Source organism: Brachypodium distachyon, chromosome 1, assembly GCF_000005505.3.
Source record: "Brachypodium distachyon strain Bd21 chromosome 1, Brachypodium_distachyon_v3.0, whole genome shotgun sequence".
Classification (NCBI taxonomy): Eukaryota; Viridiplantae; Streptophyta; class Magnoliopsida; order Poales; family Poaceae; genus Brachypodium; species Brachypodium distachyon.
In genome coordinates this window covers 59481568-59502126 of record NC_016131.3, presented here as the reverse complement: position 1 = coordinate 59502126, position 20559 = coordinate 59481568, and the positions used below count along the sequence as shown (strand labels likewise).

Genomic DNA, 20559 nt, shown 5'->3' with positions numbered 1-20559 from the left:
TTCAGATACGCATTGGGTTCGGCTATCAGTTTTCCTGCTCATTTCGCACGAGTGGAAACCTTTGACTATTGGATGCATCCAGCCGGAGACGGTCTCTTGGAATATCTTCAATCTTCAGCCGGTCCGGTTGACGTTGTACCAGACGGCCTGATGCTCTCACAATCGGACACTTCAGATGGCTGGAGCATCGTCCCAGAGTCCTCCTCCGACCTCCATCCTCCATGGGCAGAAGAACCAAGCTACTTCACTTCATGATGATAAGTTGTGCGCATGCGATGGACTAGTTCAGGTGTGCGTGCAGGCCGCAATAGAAGGGGACACAAGGGGACATCACCAGAGGCTCCGGTGGAGGAAGCTCTGGGAGGTGGTCTGCGGCGGTGGAGGAGGAAGCTCGTAAGAACTAGGTTGACTGAGGTGAAGGGGGAAATCGAGGGAAAACTGCCGACGTCTTGTTTTCTCAATTATATTAGATATAAATTTCACAAAATCACAATTTTTGGGCCAGTCGTGTTGCTGAACCATATTGGACAAAAAAACCCTTTGCAAAACCACACGTTTTGAGTCAAGTTGTCTCAGTCAGCTCAGAAGCGAGTGGTATGGCGGTTTTGCTTGATTTTTTATAGGTTGGGCCCACCTGTTGGAAGCCACGTCGGCCCCAACCCGACATGACCCGTTACCCCGTGAATTAACCCCTCGGCCCCCTTCTCACCCCCGCAAGTTCTCGGGCCCCACATGTAAGGATTCAAGTAAAACCGCCTATACCTGTATTGTGACAACTTGACTCAAAAAGTATGATTCTGTGGACGGTTTTTCGTTAACTGTGGTGTGGTTCAGCGACACGACTGTCCCAAAAAACTGTGGTTTTGTGAATTTTACTCATTATATTACGATCTTTTACCGAGGTGGATTACGTTTTTACCCTTGTAATTTTAGCACTCCAATTCGTTTTAAGATGATGCTTAATATGGTTAAATTGAAGTATTAGAAAATAATTTAATTTGCGCACTTAGATCAAGGAAAAAGGACGGTGCAAATTAATGCTGATGCCTTCGAAGAGCTCAATTGCACAGGGTAGAAAGAGACGGCGAGTGAAGGAGCGAGGGAGAGAGATCTTGATTTTTTTGTGTGTGGATTTGAAGGCATTATCCGTGACCACTTATCGCTGGACCACCACTTCCAGCATCACAGCCCAACTGTCAAGAAGCAATTATGAAGAACATCAACCCCCATTTCGTCCAAACCAAATATCTAAATCTATTTCTGCACACCAGATTCAGATGGATTGATAGTTCGATCTTGATGCCCCCAACTATTCTTGTTTCCTTCTTGCTCCAATGGCAACCACCGGCTTACTCTTCCATTTACATCCGACCGCCTTCTCCTCAGCTCGTCCGCAAAATGCAACCTCCAGGCTCCACAGCCATTGCCCACCTCAGGGGATCCATGCCGCAGGAAGAAGGTGCCTTCTCAGGGCGAAATCCTCCAATGGCCATCCACAGATCGGTGCCTCCTTCAGTGATGGTACTCGGACCTGCAAAAAGCCCAACTATCTGAACTCACTCACTACTGATTGCATACAAGAAAAGTGTATCGAGAAGTGGTTGTTGCAGGGGTGCTAGATGGGAAGGTGCCCGGAGGTGGGCCGCCGGAGCAAGAGGGGAACACCGTCAGCATCACTGTCGTCGGCGCCTCCGGCGACCTCGCCAAGAAGAAGATCTTCCCGGCGCTTTTCGCCTTGTTCTACGAGGACTGGCTCCCTAAGGTTTTTGCCATTTGGGACTGCTTTCTTCTTTTAATCCAGTTAGCCTTTGGTGTAATTCTTCAGTTTGGAGGTGGTTCTTCGCTTTAGCTAACCTCTGTTCATGCAGCATTTTACAGTTTTTGGTTATGCACGTAGCAAGATGAGCGATGAAGAGCTCAGGAACATGATTAGCATGACCCTAACATGCCGGATTGATCAGAGGTACTGCATACAGATTTTGCATGTTGCCCAGGGTATGCGACTGTGATTAGCCGGCTTGCGTTGGTTTTAGTTGTAGTAGTCATATGATTTTGCGCCTTGCCATGGGGTGTCAATCAGTTGACGTTATCCGATTTGTGAGCCCGAGGAAAGTAATTGTTATACGTGCTATGATGGAGTCTCAAATCTTCTTTTAACTTCAGTTCATTGTGATTATTAAAATAAGCATTTCAGGTTATGTTGTCAATGGGCATACAGTGTTCATGGACACTGTCAGTTACTGGTGTTATATATATTCGGAATGTAACACATTTACTATATCGGAACAATTGAAATAGGGAGAACTGCAGTGATAAGATGGAACAATTTCTGCAGAGGTGCTTCTACCAATCCGGGCATTACAACTCAGAAGAAGGATTTTCTGAATTGGATAGAAAGCTTACAGAAAAAGAGGTACGTTTCTTGACCTTACAAGTAAACTGATACTAGCGTGAAATGAAAAAGATGCTAGCCTCAATTAAGTGTTTCTTGATTAGTGAAAACACTGCATACATGGAATGTGTGTATGAGATAGAAAACAGTTACTTGCACATGAGAAGAATTCATGGCAAATATCTGTCATCAGGCTGGCAAGCTACCGAACCGGTTATTCTACTTGTCAATTCCACCAAATATATTCGTGGATGTGGTAAGATCTGCCAGCCGCACTGCTTCATCTCCAAGTGGCTGGACGAGATTCATAGTGGAGAAGCCATTTGGCCGCGATTACGAGTCGTCTGGAGAGCTCACCCGATCCCTGAAGATGTACTTGGCCGAGGAGCAAATCTTCAGGTCTGTCTGTAAATCTCATGTGCAGTTTCGATCAGAGACTCTCTCTCTCTCTCTCTCTCTCTCAGATTATAACTATGGGAAGAAGAAGCGAATTACTACAAACAATTTGTTTTGATAGGATTGACCATTATCTGGGCAAGGAGCTGGTGGAAAACCTGTCGGTGCTCCGTTTTTCCAACCTCGTTTTCCAGCCGCTGTGGTCAAGAGATTACATTCGTAATGTGCAGCTCATATTTTCAGAAGACTTTGGCACAGAGGGTCGAGGCGGGTGGGTCATCGATCCAATTAGCTACTCCGTAGGTTGCAGTACCAAACGGATGAGCGCAGAGAGTTGATTTGTTGCATATACAGGTACTTCGACAACTACGGGATCATCCGGGACATCATGCAGAACCACCTGCTGCAGATCCTGGCCCTTTTCGCCATGGAAACCCCGGTTAGCCTGGCCGCCGAGGACATCCGCAACGAGAAGGTGAAGGTGCTGCGGTCGATGCGGCGGCTGAAGCTGGAGGACGTGGTGGTGGGGCAGTACAAGGGCCACACGCGGGGCGGCAAGTCGTTCCCGGCCTACGTGGACGACCCGACGGTGCCCAGCGGGAGCGTGACGCCGACCTTCGCGGCCGCGGCGCTCTTCATCGACAACGCGCGCTGGGACGGGGTGCCGTTCCTGATGAAGGCCGGCAAGGCGCTGCACACGCGGCGCGCCGAGATCAGGGTGCAGTTCAGGCGCGTCCCCGGGAACCTGTACAGGGGAAACGTGGGCACCGACCTGGACATGGCCACCAACGAGCTGGTGCTCCGCGTGCAGCCCGACGAGGCCATCTACCTCAAGATCAACAACAAGGTGCCGGGGCTCGGCATGAGGCTCGACAGCAGCAACCTCAACCTCTTCTACTCCGAGAGGTACCAGAGGGAGATCCCGGACGCGTACGAGCGGCTGCTGCTGGACGCCATCGAAGGGGAGCGACGCCTCTTCATCCGGAGCGACGAGCTCGACGCCGCCTGGGCCATATTCACACCCGTGCTCAAGGAGCTCGAGGACAAGAGGGTGGCGCCGGAGCTCTACCCGTACGGTAGCCGGGGCCCGGTCGGCGCGCACTACCTCGCTGCCAACTACAACGTCAGGTGGGGGGACATCAGCAGCGACGGCTCCTTCTAGCTAGTGGTAGCTTCTTCTTCTTTTTTTTAACTCTGCATCATCAGCATCTCCATTGAACTCAGAGCAAAGAGGCCCGCATTGATTATTGGAATTGTTTACACCAGCTCCTGGATTCATTTCATTGCTCTACCCACATATGCTCACGCGAAAACAGACACGATTAGAATTTTGTGTTTTTTACTTTTCTTTTAGTTTTCACTCTCTTACATATCCTAAGGCGCCATTGATGTGTGTGTGTGTGTGTATTCATGGCTTAGTCCTTGGCTTGTCTAAAGCAAGTGTGGAAATGCTGGAGACCAAGCTTAGACCCTTTGCTTTGAGCTTGATGAACATGGTCATGTTTATAAAGCGAGGCATCGATAATCAAACAATATGGGCATTGTATCATCATTATATAACATCCGATCATTTACAAGTTTCTAAATTGGCAATTCTAGAATAGCACGCTTCCTTAACAAAGGAGGCATCAAATTCTCCATCGATCTCTAAACTTCAAAGCTTTGTTTACAACTTGAAAGTAGAATCAAAATCTCTCTCTCTCTCTTAATAGCTATTCAAAAGCTTCAACAAATATGAGATGAGTTTCAAAAAACAGCAAAAGCACACATCATTAGAACAGTCAACATCCCCATCCATGGCATAAGAGTGATTTACCACATGGTTTATATAGAATAGTAAACTCCTACACGCCGGCTAATCTTTGACGCGTCTTACACCATCAACACTCGCTTTAGCCTAACATCAGCGAGGAGTGTTAGTGGTGACTATGAAACCACGCAGATGCATCCGAAAAGTGTTAGAAGTCTCAAGATACGACCAACGGTTCATAAGAAGGTGAAGTTCCCATGGCGGACCAGGAAACTCGCTAGAGTTAGAACGCGTCAGAGGTAACTTTATGTGGGTAATTAGCAGCTGGTTGATGCCACACCTAGCACCCAGCTGCTAATTACACCATGAACTTGAAACACAGAACACCTAGGACCCACCCAGCAGCACTCATAACCTACATCTAGCATATGCATACGTACTGATAAGGGATGGCCCGATCTTCGGCCCGATCTTCTCGTTGAGCTCGTTCTGGATGGATGATAACTCGCGAGACGCTGATGAATCTCTGGCTAGTCCCTTGCTGCCAATGCAACAATTCTCAACCCTATTTGATATTCGCAACACCACACGCTTTCGCACGTAGCCGCCGCCGCCGACCACGAAGGGGTTCTGCAATCTACCAATTCCTAGTGGAACAATAGATAACACTTAAATCTTCAGTAGCAAAAACACCAGATCGAAACAAAGTGGTGAAGGTAAAATTCCTGATCGAATCAAAGAGGAATATAATTTCAGATGAATGCTTGTAGTAGTTCAACGAAAGGTTCTGAATAATCTAAACGTGGTCTAACCCTAATCGTGGGCACCCCTCAACTTATATAGGGGTGGTGGACGTCCAGCAACCTAAAAGGACTTGGACTCGAACTTGGTTCAACCCAAACTTGATACAAACTGACCCAAAACGTTGGGTTCAGCCCAAACTATGAGCACGCAGGCCCAACTCACACTTAGGCAAATAAACCATGTCGTAGTCAGCCATATGTGTGTCACATGCTCCTTGACGTGCGCTGATGCCTTAGACATGTTTGACATATCGTAGGACTTGTCCTAGCATCAGCCTCGACAACTTCTATTGCTGGTTGATTTCCTCCTCTTCCGTCGGCCTCCCTCTCCTCCCTCGCGCTCTTCTTGATATTGGAAATCAACGGCAATGGATCTTGCTGCAACTCTCCTCCTCCTCGTGCAAGGCTTGAATCATCTTCAAATCTGATCATACATAAATGCATAGACTTAGGTAGTATAAAGCTCTCATCAATTAAAACATCAGATTCAATTAAGAGTGAGTTCACCTGTTGTTCAAGTAGCTTTGCACGTGCTCTTGTTATTGGTCCAAGTCTAACTTCATTGGGCTTGTCTTGTGCAGCAACATCATCAATTGGAGTTGATGATAAAGGACTAGGGATGTCCTCATCACGTACACATTTAAAGTATGAACAACAAGTATGATAATAAAAATTGCAAAGTAAAGTAAGACAGAGTTATACATAGTACACATTTATATTATCCGAGGGAGGTCGGAGGTGGCAATCGTATTAAAATTCTTCTAGTTTCTTTTTTCGGGGCATTTTATAGAGCTAGGGAAGGTGTCCTCACACCTCTTGGATCGATATTAAACCGGAGTCACCCACTTAGGCCTTGTTTGGTGTTAGTGTATTTTTTAGTCACTAGTATTTTCCACTGAGAATTTGCTCTGAGAATTTCCCTGTTCCAAATATGCTACTCAAATTTTGCATCTGGTACAAATATGCCATCGCCGTTAGTTGACCACTAGTTGACCGTTATGTAAGTTGTCAGTTATTTCATATTGACCGAAATACCCTTGGGTCCACATGTCAGGAAAAAAACAAAAAAAGGAAAACTAAAATACCCTGACCTCTTTGCCTCTTTCTCCCCAAATTCCGACCCGACATGGCGACCCCTCCCCTTTCTCTCGCGAAGGCAGTCGGCGGCGGCGTTCTCCCGAGGCGCGGGCGCGGCGGCGGCCTGCTCGATCCACGACGCGGGACCAACAGCGGCAGGATCCACGGCACGGGGGCGGTGGCACGGGACCGGCGGCGTCTGGATCCACGGCGCACCATGGCCCTCGTGTGAGCCTTCTTTGCCGCCCCTTCCAAAACCCTAGTCCCAACCTGGGAATTAAGGATCCATGGCGGACTCGCAGCAGGGGCCGGAGGTGCCCCAAGCATTGACGAATGTTCCTTCGTGGCTTCCAGCAGGGTATACTTCTCTCACTTTATAAACCATAGTTTTCCTTTTCTGAATATTTGTGTTTGTTGTATAGATTTCATAGGTCTAGTCGATTTAGCTTGATTTCTGAATGGTGGAGTTGTGTTCGTTCACAGGATGGACCCCTCATCATCATTCTTGTTGAACATTAAATTGTTGGGTCTCACTTTAGAGAGGGCATCAACGGCTATAGATTCCCTATGGTCGTGGATTCCAACACAACAAATTACAAAGACTTTGTTTCCGAAATTGGAGAGAAATATCGGTGGTGTATGAATGAAACAATCATGCTTAACTATTTTGATGAGTCCAATCGAACAATACCTGAGTTGAGTAGTGACCAAGACATGGTTGCTATGTTTGCTAAATTTGGTACTACCAAAACAATTGCAATGTTGATTATGGTTCATGATGTCAATGTTGCGCCTGATAAGCCAGAATGGCCAATCGAAGAAGGTGTTAGTGTAGACATTCCATGCACTTCATCCCTTCCATCTGCTCCTCCAAAACCACCTCAGGAAACTAGCAGTCAGCGCAATAGTGGCACTCATCCTTCCACACTGTCAAATAATTATGTTGGTTGGGACTTAGCAAATCCTTTCGAGGAAAATGAACATGTTGGTGTCGATGAGGAAGACATGTACTTAGACGGTAGTGACAGTGAAGATGGTGCTACTGATGTGCGTTCTTGTAAAGAGAAGTGCAGTGTTGAAGATCCTGACTTTGTGCCCGAGGTTGGTGAGGAATATTCTGACGAGGACACGTCGGAGGATGGAGATTGGGTGGGCAAAGATAAGGAGCCTGATAGCTTACCAGATTTTTCTTATGATAAGGAAGATCCACCTATGGCGGAGGGTACAATATATAGTAGCATGGATGAGTTTAGATTGGCAATAGCTCAACATGCAATTAAACGTGAATTTGAATATAATATTGAAAAGAGTGATCCAGGGAGATTCAGGGCCTTTTGCTCTGACGTGGAATGCAACTGGAAACTTCATGCCTCTAAGATGGATGAAGATGGTAGCATTAAGGTAATCTGTTTTTTAGTTGCAGTTCATCTATTGCAATTAGAGGGAAACATCATTTAATAATCTTGTGAACATGCAGATGGTGGTAAACAGGGATCCTCATTCATGCTCAAGCACAAGAAGATGAGAAATCATGAAACATGCAACCTTAAATTGGGTGGCTGACAAGGTAAAAATTTGGCTCATTGAAGATTCTAGTTTGGGCCCCATTGCATTGCAAACAAAACTCTTTGAGAAGTATCATATCAAAGTGCCGTACAAGAGGGTATTTAATGGGAAGGAGAGAGCATTTAGGGAGTTATATGGCTGCTGGGAAGAAAGTTTTGACAAGCTGTACAATTACAAGGCTGAAATTGACAAGTCTTGCCTTGGTAGCTCTTTTGTCATTGCTCATCATGTAGTGCTTGAAGCAATAAGGTTCAGAAGGCTATTCTTTGCATTGAAACTTTGTATAGATGGTTTCCTTGGAGGTTGTAGGCCATATATGGCCATTAACAACACTTTCTTGACGGGCAAGTTCAAAGGTCAGTTGGCTGCTGCAGTTGCTGTAAATGGTCGCAATTGGTTTTTTCCAGTTGCTTTGGGAGTAATTGATTCTGAAACAAAGGAGAATTGGACCTGGTTCATGCAGAGGCTCACAATTTGTAATGATGCAGGAAAGGGTATTGATGCATGCAGCGGTACAAGACGTATTCCCTATGGCAGAACATAGAGAGTGTATGTGGCACTTGGTGAACAACTTTAAGAAAAAGTTTAGAGGCGGGATATATGATGACCACCTTTGGCCAGAAGCATATGCATGGAATTCTTATCATTTTGAGAAACACATTGCAGCTATTCAGCAAGCAAGGCCAACATCAATTGCTTACTTGCAGAAGAACCACATCAGATTATGGACTAGGAGCCAGTTCTCAACACACTCATAGGTGGATTACGTGACCAATAATCTTGTTGAGTGCTTCAATAATTGGCTCAAAGATTACAAAGGGATGCATCTTGTGGAATTTATTGACAAAGTCAGGCATGGGTTAATGGTCAGGTGGAGGAAAAGAAGGAAGATTTCTATGAAATGGACACGCCGAATTTTACCACACATTGTGAAAGAATTGCATGAGAAAAGCAGGGGTTTGACATTTGATGTAACAAGAACTAGCGACACTGAAGCTGAAGTGCAGTGCAAGGGTGGGAGTGGTTATAGGCAGGTTGTGAATCTCTGAGAGAGGACTTGCACTTGTAAAGAGTGGCAGGTTTGTGGCAAGCCATGTTTTCATGCTATTGCCTTCATTGGGCATGTTCGAGGGTCTATTGAGGCTTATGTTGATGATTCTTACAGTGTGCAAAAGTTTAAGGCTGCATATCAACATATCATTCCTGCATTGGTTGACAAGTCTTAGTGGCCAAAATCTGAGCATGGCTTCTTCTTAGAACCACCTATTTTGAAGAATGTAGCAGGGAGGAGAAGAAAAAACAGATACAAAGAATCTAGTCAAAAGTCCAAAGATGCTCACAAATGCCCAATCTGCAAGGAGTATGGGCATCATGGGCACAGCTGTAGACAAGGTTATCCGGAACAAATAGAAGCCATGCTTCTTGAAAGGTACGAATTTATTAATTCTGAAATTATTATTTCTCACCTTCTCATCGCTGAATTTATTATTTTATTTGTTGTCCACAGGGGGGCCACCAAAGAAAAGGAGGAAGAAGAGTGAAAAAGAGAACACCGAGACAGCCATTGTAGTTGCATGTGCTTCTACATCTGCTCCTACCATGATATATCCATCTAGGTAAGTTTGACTTAAACTCCACCACTAGTATCTTTTAAAATCTGCAGATGAGACACAATTGAGTAATGTTTGTTATTGTACAAACAACAATGATGTCTCCAATGATATAGTTGGTCAAATAAATGAGACTGGCCTCATCACAACTAGCTCAGTGAGGTACATCTCTATTCATTTAGCTGTTAATTTTCACAATGTTAGGAAATGCAATGTGTTCACAAGATAAAGCTTTCAATGTCCAAGTCTATCACCGCTTTCAATGAGCCAAAACATGCATCGGGAGAGCAAAAGGGAAAAGGGAAGGGGAAGCTAAAGGGAAAAGGGAACCCCAAGGCTGCGAAAGGGAAGACAACCTCACAAGTTGTTGCTGTTGGCGAGCTCACACCAAAGTGCAAAGGAAGAAGCACTCATGATGTGCCACCTGATAGCCCAGCTATGGGTACCAGGAGCAGAACAACCGCTAGTAGCCCAGCTATGGGTACTAGGAGCAAAAAGGCACCTAATAGATTGAACTTGTAATATGTGATGTATGTTGTCTATTTTGGTTGTTGCCAGGATGTTGGTACTAGGAGAAAAAAGACCTCTCTTTTGGACACTGGACTATTATCTTTTGAACATTACGTTGTTGGAATGCTTGTGAGCACGCATGCTGAAATTATGATGACTTTTAGTACATTAATTTGCTTAATATATTATGAATTTTGTGACTTTAAGTAAAATCAAGGGAAGTGCTGCCGAAATTTTCCATTTTTCTTGCAAAAATCATTATTGCTGATAACTTGCTCCAAAATGGTGTTAATGGCATCTTAAAAACTTTGAAAAGCTAAGTTCTCTAAAATGAATAATTAGTTGTAAAGAGCACACCAACATACTATATAGGGGCTGAATTGTCTTTTCAGCTCTTACATAACGGTCAACTAGCGGTCAACTAACGGCGATGGCATATTTGTACCAGATACAAAATTTGAGTGGCTGTCGAAGCACGGGTCTCCGGCACCGGGGATGCCGAGCACCCCTTTTTTTGGTTCGGTGGAGGGCGAGGTGATCGCTCCGGCGATCGCCGGCGTGGCGATAGACACGAAGTGTAGACACGAGAATTTACCCAGGTTCAGGCCACCCATAGGTGTAATACCCTACGTCCTGCTTTGGAGTTGTATTTCCTTGTATGGGTTTTACAGGTTGTCGGGGAACTCCCAGATTTTGCTACTTGTCCCTCTAAGGGCTTGTCTACTTGGGTGAATGCTGAACTGAACCGAACGGAACCCTTTGACCGGTGGCATCGGTCCTCCTTTTATAGACAAGGGGATACCACAAGTGCGTATGCATGTAGCGTGACACGTTTCCCAGACGCGTGTCACAGCCACATGAAAAACATTTTTGTTCATCCATGCTGGACGCCATGCAAGACTAGGCCTGCTGATAAGATTCCTGTCGGTGCATTAAATGCACTACGCCCGCCGTCTTGTCCTGTCTTCACTGTTCCGTGGGTCCCGCCTGCATGCCCGAGCGTGGGTTGCTGGGGTGCCCCTTCCCGACTAGTACACCTGGCTAGTTGCCGGGGGGCGTTTCTTCAGCTTCCCGGAACCAGTGTTCCCGGGGGCTTCTTGTACTTGGCCCTTAGCTTCTCCTTCACCAAGGGCCGTCTCCTCGAGGCAGGCTTCCCGGACTCGTCGCTTCCCGGGAGGCCTTCCTGACGGGGTTTCGTCACTGGCGACCCACGCGTCCTGTCATGGGACCCCGTGAGCCACTGGTACGATAGTGGCATATTTGGAACAGGCAAATTCTCAGTGGCATTTGGGCATACGGGCAAATTCTCAATGGCATTTGGGCATACGGGCAAATTCTCAGTGGCAAATATGAAATTTTCTCTTTAGTATTTGAGGGTTTTGGTTGCCCAAAACAATCAAAACCCCAAAACACTAGTTTGAGAAGTGTTTTAATTTGGTACAAAAATGGAGTGTTTTGATGGGAAAATTAGGGATAATCCTCTCCAAATACTTCCTACCAAATAACCATTTGGAGTTTGCAGTGTTTTTCAATTTGGAGTGGATTATACATAGAAAACATTCCAAAAACTCTAGTACCAAAGAGGGCCTTGAGCGAATTTTTATTGCGGGGTGCAAAACTGCACACCGGTAGCCCCAACAATACCAATAGCCATAGTCAGCAGTAGCCTGCAACAGGTCTTGACCATCAAGGGGAAATGTCAGGATCTCTGGCGTTTGGCGATGGAGCTCCAACAAAGTTGTTGTTTCCACCAATTTCATGGCATTCATAGCATATAAAACAAATCGAATTCATCACTTCATTCATCACATACATACAATACAATCATCCATAGGTATTGCATTAGGACAATATATATAATCAGCATGGCCATACATAGTGAATCACTTCGCATTAGACATTGTAAAATAACTAGGCATAACTCGAGAAAACGGTGCATTAGGCATTCACATTGCATCACCTTGCACTACGTACACACAATGGGTCAAAAATAACTTACGTTAAAAAATAAACATTGTCACACATTGCATTTGGCACATTGCATCAGGCACATTGCATCATACGCATATTGCATTGGAAAAAAAATAGAGATCGAGGGAGGTGAAAATCACTCGACAAGTCCAATCTTGGCATAATCAAGATTTGAACAAAATAATGCAAAATAGCACACAATAACCGAAGGATCTAGGAAGGGACGGTGAGATTTACCTTATGGGGTGAAGGGATTTAAAATCCCTCAAAAATCAATTCAATTTGGGGTGGGTTTCAAAGGGCGCGCGGGTGGGTGGTCCTCGGGTTAGTTAAGCTTGGGGGGAAACGCAAGTTTTCTATGAAGTTCATTCGGGGTAGAAAATGCCAAGGGCCATGGTGTTTCTATCGGGGACGCAACGTTGGGGTTTGTGGCATTTTCCCTTAGCCACATATGCCCGGTTAGTGGCGATTGACCGGCCATGGGTGGAGACACCGCAAGTACTGGTATTTGGCTTAGAGACAAATTTTAACGTGGTGTTCACAACTTGCAACGTCAACCGGGTCACTGACGACTGGTAGGCTACTGTCCAGGGTGCAAAACCCATTGACCCTGGCTTTTCCATGCAGTGAAATGTCAACATGCGTGACGTTTGCTGCAAAAAATATTAATTCGGGCTAAATTTGAAAGAACTTATTTATTTTACATCTCGTTTGGCATTCATCTTTTCTTTTTATTTGGTAGAAGAAATGAAATTCTATGTAATAAAAAATTATTTTTGTCTACCACATGGATTTGTAAAGTGAGAAACAATTAAAGAGAAATGATAGCTTTTATAAAAGAATTGAGGTGTGTTATAGCGTGATTCCATGAAATTGAAGATTGATTTTCTGTGGCTAATTTCATACCAAACAAATAAGTTGGTTTCTGGAATTGAAAACTAAGAGTAAATTTCACAAAACCACAGTTTTTTGGACAGTCGTGTTGTTGAACCACAGTTAACGAAAAACCGTTCGCAGAACCACACTTTTTGAGTGAAGTTGTCCCAGTCTGCCCGAAACCGGGTGGTTTGGTTGTTTTTCTTGATTTTTTATAGGTGGGGCCCACTTGTCGGATGCCACGTCGGCCCCGAAAACTTGCGGGAGTGAGAAGGGGGGCGGGGGGTTTAATCGCGGGCTAACCGGTCGGGTCGAGTTGGGTTCCACGTAGCGTCCCCTGTAAAAAATCAAGTAAAACCGCAAAACCATTCACTTTTGGGTCGACTGAGAGAACTTGACTCAGAAAGTGTGGTTCTGCGAATGTTTTTCCGTTACCATAGGTTAAGCGACATAACTCTCATACTCCAAAACTAATCCGAAATGATAAGTGTTAAATGAATTGTTTTTGCTCTAACCAGGGACTCACGGTACCCCGACTGGTATCCGATAAGCGAGAACAAAAATCTAGAGACAAGTAAACGAAAACATTTTTGTAACCTAGTCTTCCATAGAGCCAAAAGAAAGAAATATCGGGGGCTACAGGCCTGGATTGATAGATTTAGATAACTTTTTCTCACATTTTTGTAAATAACATTTTATTTTAATATATGCAATATGCCTTATGGCCTAAAGCTTTCCGTCAAAATAAATAAATAAACGAAAACAAAGGGAAAAGTCACTAATTGCGCCACCGCTGACCGCACAATGTGTTTGGTTAAGGGGGTCGGGCCGCCCCACGCAGAGCCATCCGGCCCAAAAATTGTTTCGCTCGTGTTTGGCTGACGGGCCTGGTTAGCTCCGACCGAAAAATGGCCCAAAACGGTGGTCCGCGTGAGCCGATGGAATCGGCCGGCTCACGCGGCTCACGCGTCGCTCGTCTCTCTCGCTGCTCTTGCCCGCTGCTCTCTCTCTCTCTCTCTCTCTCTCTCTCTCCGGAGCTGCCACCGGAGTTCGTCCCCACTCGTCGGAAAAGCCGCCGAAGCTCGTCCCCTTGCCGCCGGAGCCGCCGGAGTTCGTCCCCACTCGCCAGAACCGCCGCTGGAGCTCAAACCCCTCGTCTCCGTCCAGGCAGCCCCCCTCGCCGCCGGTGCTCGTTCCCCTTGTCTCCCTCCAGCGCGGCGACGCCTGTTCCCCTTGTCTCCCTCCAGCGCGACGGCACCCTTTCCCCTGGCCTCCCTCCAGCACGACGGCGCCCGTTCCCCTGGCCTCCCTCCAGCACGACGCCCTCCAGCCGCAGTGCCCGTCTCCCTTGCCTGACTCCAACCGCGGCGCCCGTTCCCTTGGCCTCTATCCAGCATGGGCGGCCTCGAGCCCGACGGTGAGCGGCAGTGCCCTCCTGGCATGCGATATTTGACAGAGAGATGGGTAGCCATGGCGGAAGGAGAAGGGAGGCATCGCGGGGAAGACGGCCATTTTCTTTTTTACCGAAGCAACCATCTAACCAAACGTGAAAATGGTTGGCCCCGCCACTAAAATTTGGTTGGGTCAACCCATCTTGTACCCTTTCCAACCAAACACTTTTGCGTCCAGGGCCCTGGGGTTGTTCGGTTTTCCGCGGGTGCTTGCAACGGTTGGAGTCACATGCTTGGTGCTTTGCTTGGGACTTGGGAGCGTGGCTCTACCGAATAAGAGGTTGTTGGGTTTGGCTCTCTTTCTAGGAGCCGGCCAACGCACTGTACTTCCTTCGGCCTTCTAGCTCGCCCTAGTTCCCGAACCAGCAACTGGACAACCGAGGCGGCGCCGATGGACTGCGCAAGCGGCGCCGGCGCCAGCGCCGGCGGGGATCGATTGAAGGTGAGCGAGGATCACATTCCCATCCCCTTGCTCTCTTCCCTTGTCTTTGAATAGTTAGCGATTCTGTAGCCATGGATCGAATAGAAAGATTCTGTTTTCACTCACTTTTGTGTCTGGGGGTGGGGGGTGGATGAGGCACTCTTGTGTCAACTGTACTGATTTCATCAATTATTATCCAATAGAGTTGCTTTTTGGTGGCACTCAGATACCAGAACTCGTGGTTTCCGTCTGTTGGAATCGTACTCAGATACGCATCTGGTTCCCCTAAATGGTTGCTTGCTGTAACATATTTAAGAAATTAAAGATAGCCTCAGTTCTTAGGAAGAAGATTAATAATACATTGCTCCTCGTATGCATGTTGGTTAGTTTGGTTTTAGTTATTGATTTTCTCTTCAATCTTCAATCTTCATAATAACATGAGCTTGGCGATCCTTATTGTCAGGTAAGTGACTTCAGAGAACAAATCCTCCAACTTGCGGGGCTTGCTTGTCATGAAGAGGTATAGTCCTTTAGAAACAGTTTGATTATGTATATATTCAATGTGTCCTTGCTCCTCTGTTCTTTAATAGAAGCTTCTCTATCTATTCATGGTTTTTTTTTATCTCCCATTGTAGGAAAAATCACAGACTGAGCTACTAGAGAAGCTAAGAAAATGTAACAAACGTACACTAGTTGAACTGTGTCGTTCATTTGATATCCCTGGTTCAACAGGTACTAAGAAGGTAGGTCCAGCTAAATATTTGAAATTTCTTTTATCACCATTACTTGAATGCACATGCAAAAATCTGTTATTTTCTCTTTTGAAGGATGAACTAGTGACAATTGTGATGGAGTTCTTGATGGAACACTGTTCTGGTGTTGATGGCCCAGACCCTGACAAGGTTCAAGTTCTTAGTTGCTAGCTAATTTGGTCATATCAATTTGTTCTGACACTTTATCTAGTACTAGTGGCGGATGTTTTTCTTTGTCCATCATAACTAATAGCCCATGCATAGCTGACATGTTAGATTAAACCAACTTAACTCGTACTGTCATCGGGTACTGATCCTTTTAATGACATCATGTTACATTCATTTACAGAAAGTAAAGAAAAGGAAGCGTCAGTGGGAAGGAGTGAATCTATCTGGCGCCAAACCATCAAAGGTATACCATTTGTGCATTATATTTCCGCTTGCATACTTCATGCATTTACGGTTAATTTTGTTTAGTGCCAATACAATTATTTATTGAAATTATTCGAATTCTTAGGGTTTTACGTATGCTGTGTTACTCCAAGTTACTTTCTTTTTCTCATTTCCAAACTACTGCAGAAAAACAAACTTGATGGGACTATACTAGAGACTCATGGTGAAGCGGAAGCTGATGGAAGAAAGGTTGAGGAGGGTAGAACAAACTACTCCGAGTTTCCCTTGAAGGATAACATAAATGAATGTGCTCGTAATACGAAAGGACAATTTCCAAAGGAAAAAGCCAACTCTGATCCTTCCGAAAGGGTAAATGGCTCAGTGTCAGAGAATTTAGATGTAGTTTCTCTCACAGAATTGCTGGTTCCTACAAATGAACAAGGACTAGTGGCAACACCATCAACAAAGCTGGTTAGCAATGTTGAGGACGATGAAATGGGCATGAGGGCTTCAACAAGGAAAAGCACCTCTGTTACCAACAAAAAGGCAACACTTAACTCAGATCACAAGGAGAAATCTTGTGGTATGATTCTGGACTCATTTCTTTCACTCGTGCACGTATGGCTGAGTGTGGGTGTGTTGTTTGCATATATGCATGCCGAGAAAGTATTTACAACAAAGAATTTTTTGTTAAGCATTCAGGAATGCACTGTCGGTATTATTTACTAGAATTGTTATTTATAAATATTTTGGCTGGAGAAGATGTTTTCTTAGTAGCTACATTTGCATTTTGATGTGCAATAGACTACTATCCTTCTATTCAATACTGATGGAACTATAGTGAATAACTAGAATATTTTCCACATTATACAGTAATGTATTTACATATTTCACTAGCTGAACTGGTTACTTTCAAAATAAATGTATTGCACGTGTGGAGTAGTCTTTTCCAAACATAGTGTGGCATGTACATTGTTTTGACTGACACATGAGATGATTTTTTTTAGGCTGACACATGAGATGATAGCGAGGTCATACTTGCATTTGTCTAAGTGCATGACTTTTGGTAGTTATGAGTTCTTGTACTACAACCTACAACACTAGTTCTTATGTTGTCTCTGAAATTCAACTGTAAGTTGGGTTTAACTAATTTTATTTCTGATGTTATTATGTAAGCATATTAATTTTCTTTATACTCCCTCTGTTTCACACGTATTACATTTTTTTTAAGAAGCCTTTTGACCATGAATTATTCAATTAAGAAGTGACTTGTAAGATATGAAACCACAGTTATTAGTAAGTACTCCCTCCGTTCCTAAATACTTGTTGTGGTTTTAGTGCAAAGTACAAGTATTTAGGAACGGAGGGAGTACTTTTCATAACGAATCTAGTGATACAAATTTCATGTCATATAAACAGCATATTAACATAGTAATTCTTCGTCAAAGCCTTGTCTTAAAAAAAAATTAACCTGCCTTGTATTATGGAACGGAGGGAGTCAGTAGATCATGTGACCTGTACTCCTTCCCTTCGTCTATCTCAAAACCTTGTTTCTTTGGTATTAAAGGTAAAAAGGTGCCTAGAGGAGATGCAGGACCTCGAAAGCAGGCAGTGAAACCAAGTAAAGATGAGCTGAGACAAGCTGTCTTCTTTATCTTGGAGACTGCAAATTTTGCCACGGTGAATACATTATACTTCAAGAATTTTTTCATGAATTTCTCTTCTCAGTGTCTTGAGAATAAGTTTCCCTTCATCTGTTTCTTTTGTTTTCACTCATTTCAGATGACCTTTGGAGATGTTGTAAAAGCAGTTGGTATGTCTTTTCTTACTTTCTTTTTTCATGTCAATTTTATATGTGATTGGGGATGTGTTTGTAAATCATGTATGAAGCCTGAATTATATTTGCTTTATGACTAGCTCGAAATGTTTTCTGATTGGATCTCATATCCTTAGACAAATACTTTGGCAAGGATTTGTTTGAGAGAAAGCCACAGATAAGAGCCTTGATAGAGGAGGAACTCTTTAGGCTCGCAGAGGAGGCTGAGAAGAAGGAACTGGAAGAAGAGGAAGCAAAAGCTAGATCTGAAAAAGCTGCCATCGAAAGCACAAAAGAGGGAAGAGTTGAATCAGATACAGAAAAGGAAAGTGAACTTCAAGCTGGTCAAGACGGTGAATCTAAGGATTCTGAAAATAATGACAATAGAAATTGTATTGAAAAATGTGCCAAAAGTGATATCTCTGTGAAGGCTAATGGGAACAGAAATAACAAAACTTCTGCTGAAAGTTCACAAGATGGCAGAGCTGAAGTTGACACAAATAATGAGGATAACTGTAATAAATTTACCATGGATGTCAATGCTGAAACCGTTGTGCAGAACGCAAACGGTGATGATGGTGCAGAAATGTTCAGAGATGGTAAATCTGAAACTGCAAAGAAAGAATTTAACGGCAACGCCGTATGTGGTTCTGAAACTGGCAAAGCCAGAGAAGAAAATGGCACTGAAGATGGCAGAACTGAAGAATGGAGAAGCGGAAATGACAGCAATGCTGCAGAAAATGTCGGTGACTGTGAACCTGAAGCGTCCAACGGTAATGAAACAGGCGAACATGTAAACATTTTGGGAGATGACAAAGCTCAGAGAGCTGGTGATAGTGAGGGCAGTGAGAATGTTGTATCCCATGGCCCCGGATGTGACAGGGTGAAAGATACCATAGTAAATGTTAATACTGAGCAAAGTCCAGCAGATGCAGATGATGATGGTAAAGCTAAAGTTGCGAAGCCTAATGAGAAGAACAAAGATGATGTAGATTCCAGCAAGTATGGCACTGCTGAGAACGGGAAGACCATGGACGATGCGAAGACTAACGAGGATGGCCAGGCATAATCTGCAGAGATGGTGAGGGAGGATTGCAGATGAAGGCAATAGTAGTGCAGGGGTCCAGCTTGTGCAGTGTTGTTGTTTCGGCGGAAATTACCACTTGTGTATTAACTCCAGAAGGATAGACTACGCAGGGTTGATCAGGTTAGAAATCTGCTTGGCTTGTCTTGTATAGTGCTGGACGTGGAAGCCAGTAGAGTTTGTCGTTTGAGGAGGACAACCTTGTTTTTAACTTGAAGAGTGGCAGGCGTTGTTAGGAAATCCGGTTTCTAGTTTGGATTTTCTTGCTTACTGTACTAGACTTGCTAGTTGCCTGGTCCTAGTGCACGCTCCACCGCGGCCGTCACAGCCGTCCCACGTGTTTCCAGGGACCACCTGGACGGCCTGGATGGGTCTGACGTGGCAGTCATGGACGGCTGCCCAAGCCGCCAAGTGGAATACACTTATCGACAAAGGAACGGCCGGCTTCTCTCCACGTTCACAGCTAGATCCGTTCTTATCCGCGCAATCCAACGGACCTAGCCATTCCCCACCACCCTCTCCATGGCTCCACGCTCCCCTAGCTAATCTCTCAAGAACACAAACTCTCGAGGACCTTTTTCTTTTTTTCTTTTTCTTCATACATACATATTGTTTCACTCGCATGTCCTTGCAGTTGTTGATCAGAGGCTGCGAAGAGAGACAGAGCCATGCCGGACTCTGACAATGACTCCGGCGGGCCGAGCAACACTGGCGGGGAGCTGTCTTCCCCGCGGGAGCAGGACCGGTTCCTGCCGATCGCCAACGTGAGCAGGATCATGAAGAAGGCGCTCCCGGCGAACGCCAAGATCAGCAAGGACGCCAAGGAGACGGTGCAGGAGTGCGTGTCGGAGTTCATCTCCTTCATTACCGGCGAGGCCTCCGACAAGTGCCAGCGAGAGAAGCGCAAGACCATCAACGGCGACGACCTGCTCTGGGCAATGACCACCCTCGGCTTCGAGGACTACGTCGACCCGCTCAAACACTACCTTCACAAGTTCCGCGAGATCGAGGGCGAGAGGGCCGCCGCCTCAACCGGCACGCCCGAGATGCCCAGAAACGCCAATGCCGCCGCCGGCTACGCGGGATACGGAGGCGCCAGCCCCGGCACAGGCGGCCCTGCAGCTGGAGGCATGATGATGATGATGTACGGCTCGCCACCGCCGCCACAGCAGCAGCAGCAACATCAGATGACAAGAGCTGGCTTTGGACATCAGGGAAGCACCGGCGCCGGCGGGTCCTCGTCGTCGTCCGGCCTCGGACGGCAAGATAGGGTCTGAAGAGATGATGACACCACACCTTGTATATCGCTCAAGTTGAGTACGCCTGGCCGGTAACCAATAGGTTTTTTTCCGTCAATTTCTTGGTGATGTATCAATGCGACATTGCTAATCTGAATCTGAGACCCGAGTTTTGTTTAAGCTGTGTCAAGTATTCAACTAGCCTACTTTAGTTAAGTGCCATCACGTTTGCTTCTGTATTGTTTTGTAACGTATGAGGAAACAAATATGAAAATCCCGGAAACTAGTACGGAAACAGATATTACCGAAAACAAATACATGTACCTACTCACAATGACACAAAAATGAAGGTGAAAGTTGCCTCGCGTACGTCAATGGTACACTACACCATGATCTACATCAGTGGGATCGCAAAGTGTTGAAAGCCCCGAAAATCCGTATTGATAAACTGAA

General features: G+C 45.3%; 3 protein-coding genes and 1 long non-coding RNA gene across 4 annotated transcripts; all 4 read left to right on the top strand.

Annotated features, from left to right (window-relative positions):
* Positions 1 to 1147: 1147 nt before the first annotated feature.
* LOC100832069 (glucose-6-phosphate 1-dehydrogenase, chloroplastic) lies at positions 1148 to 4321 on the top strand. The gene is made up of 7 exons (XM_003557677.4): positions 1148 to 1521; positions 1611 to 1762; positions 1869 to 1963; positions 2299 to 2413; positions 2586 to 2791; positions 2910 to 3059; positions 3143 to 4321. The coding sequence occupies exons 1-7, from the start codon at positions 1335 to 1337 to the stop codon at positions 3948 to 3950; spliced, it is 1713 nt and encodes a 570-aa protein (XP_003557725.1). The 5' UTR covers positions 1148 to 1334; the 3' UTR covers positions 3951 to 4321.
* A 3272-nt stretch (positions 4322 to 7593) lies between these two features.
* On the top strand, positions 7594 to 8156 carry LOC112270081. The gene is made up of 2 exons (XR_002962395.1): positions 7594 to 7819; positions 7896 to 8156. It is a non-coding gene; the product is annotated as an uncharacterized LOC112270081 (long non-coding RNA).
* Positions 8157 to 14655: 6499 nt separating this feature from the next.
* Positions 14656 to 19108, top strand: LOC100846675 (uncharacterized protein DDB_G0290685). Its single transcript, XM_010230206.3, has 9 exons — positions 14656 to 14844; positions 15287 to 15343; positions 15459 to 15566; positions 15651 to 15725; positions 15925 to 15987; positions 16155 to 16551; positions 17536 to 17648; positions 17751 to 17781; positions 17922 to 19108. Exons 1-9 carry the CDS (start codon positions 14794 to 14796, stop codon positions 18851 to 18853), a joined length of 1827 nt encoding a protein of 608 aa, XP_010228508.1. The 5' UTR covers positions 14656 to 14793; the 3' UTR covers positions 18854 to 19108.
* A 239-nt stretch (positions 19109 to 19347) lies between these two features.
* On the top strand, positions 19348 to 20286 carry LOC100831766 (nuclear transcription factor Y subunit B-8). Its single transcript, XM_024456796.1, has one exon. It carries the CDS (start codon positions 19537 to 19539, stop codon positions 20143 to 20145), a length of 609 nt encoding a protein of 202 aa, XP_024312564.1. The 5' UTR covers positions 19348 to 19536; the 3' UTR covers positions 20146 to 20286.
* Positions 20287 to 20559: the final 273 nt, after the last annotated feature.

Coding starts and splice junctions, on each gene's coding strand:
- LOC100832069 (XM_003557677.4), top strand. CDS start 1,335: ATGGCAACCACCGGCTTACTCTTCCATTTACATCCGACCGCCTTCTCC. Junction 1,522..1,610: donor CGGTGCCTCCTTCAGTGATG/GTACTCGGACCT, acceptor TGGTTGTTGCAG/GGGTGCTAGATGGGAAGGTG. Junction 1,763..1,868: donor ACGAGGACTGGCTCCCTAAG/GTTTTTGCCATT, acceptor CTGTTCATGCAG/CATTTTACAGTTTTTGGTTA.
- LOC100846675 (XM_010230206.3), top strand. CDS start 14,794: ATGGACTGCGCAAGCGGCGCCGGCGCCAGCGCCGGCGGGGATCGATTG. Junction 15,567..15,650: donor GTTCAACAGGTACTAAGAAG/GTAGGTCCAGCT, acceptor TCTCTTTTGAAG/GATGAACTAGTGACAATTGT. Junction 16,552..17,535: donor TCACAAGGAGAAATCTTGTG/GTATGATTCTGG, acceptor TTGGTATTAAAG/GTAAAAAGGTGCCTAGAGGA.
- LOC100831766 (XM_024456796.1), top strand. CDS start 19,537: ATGCCGGACTCTGACAATGACTCCGGCGGGCCGAGCAACACTGGCGGG.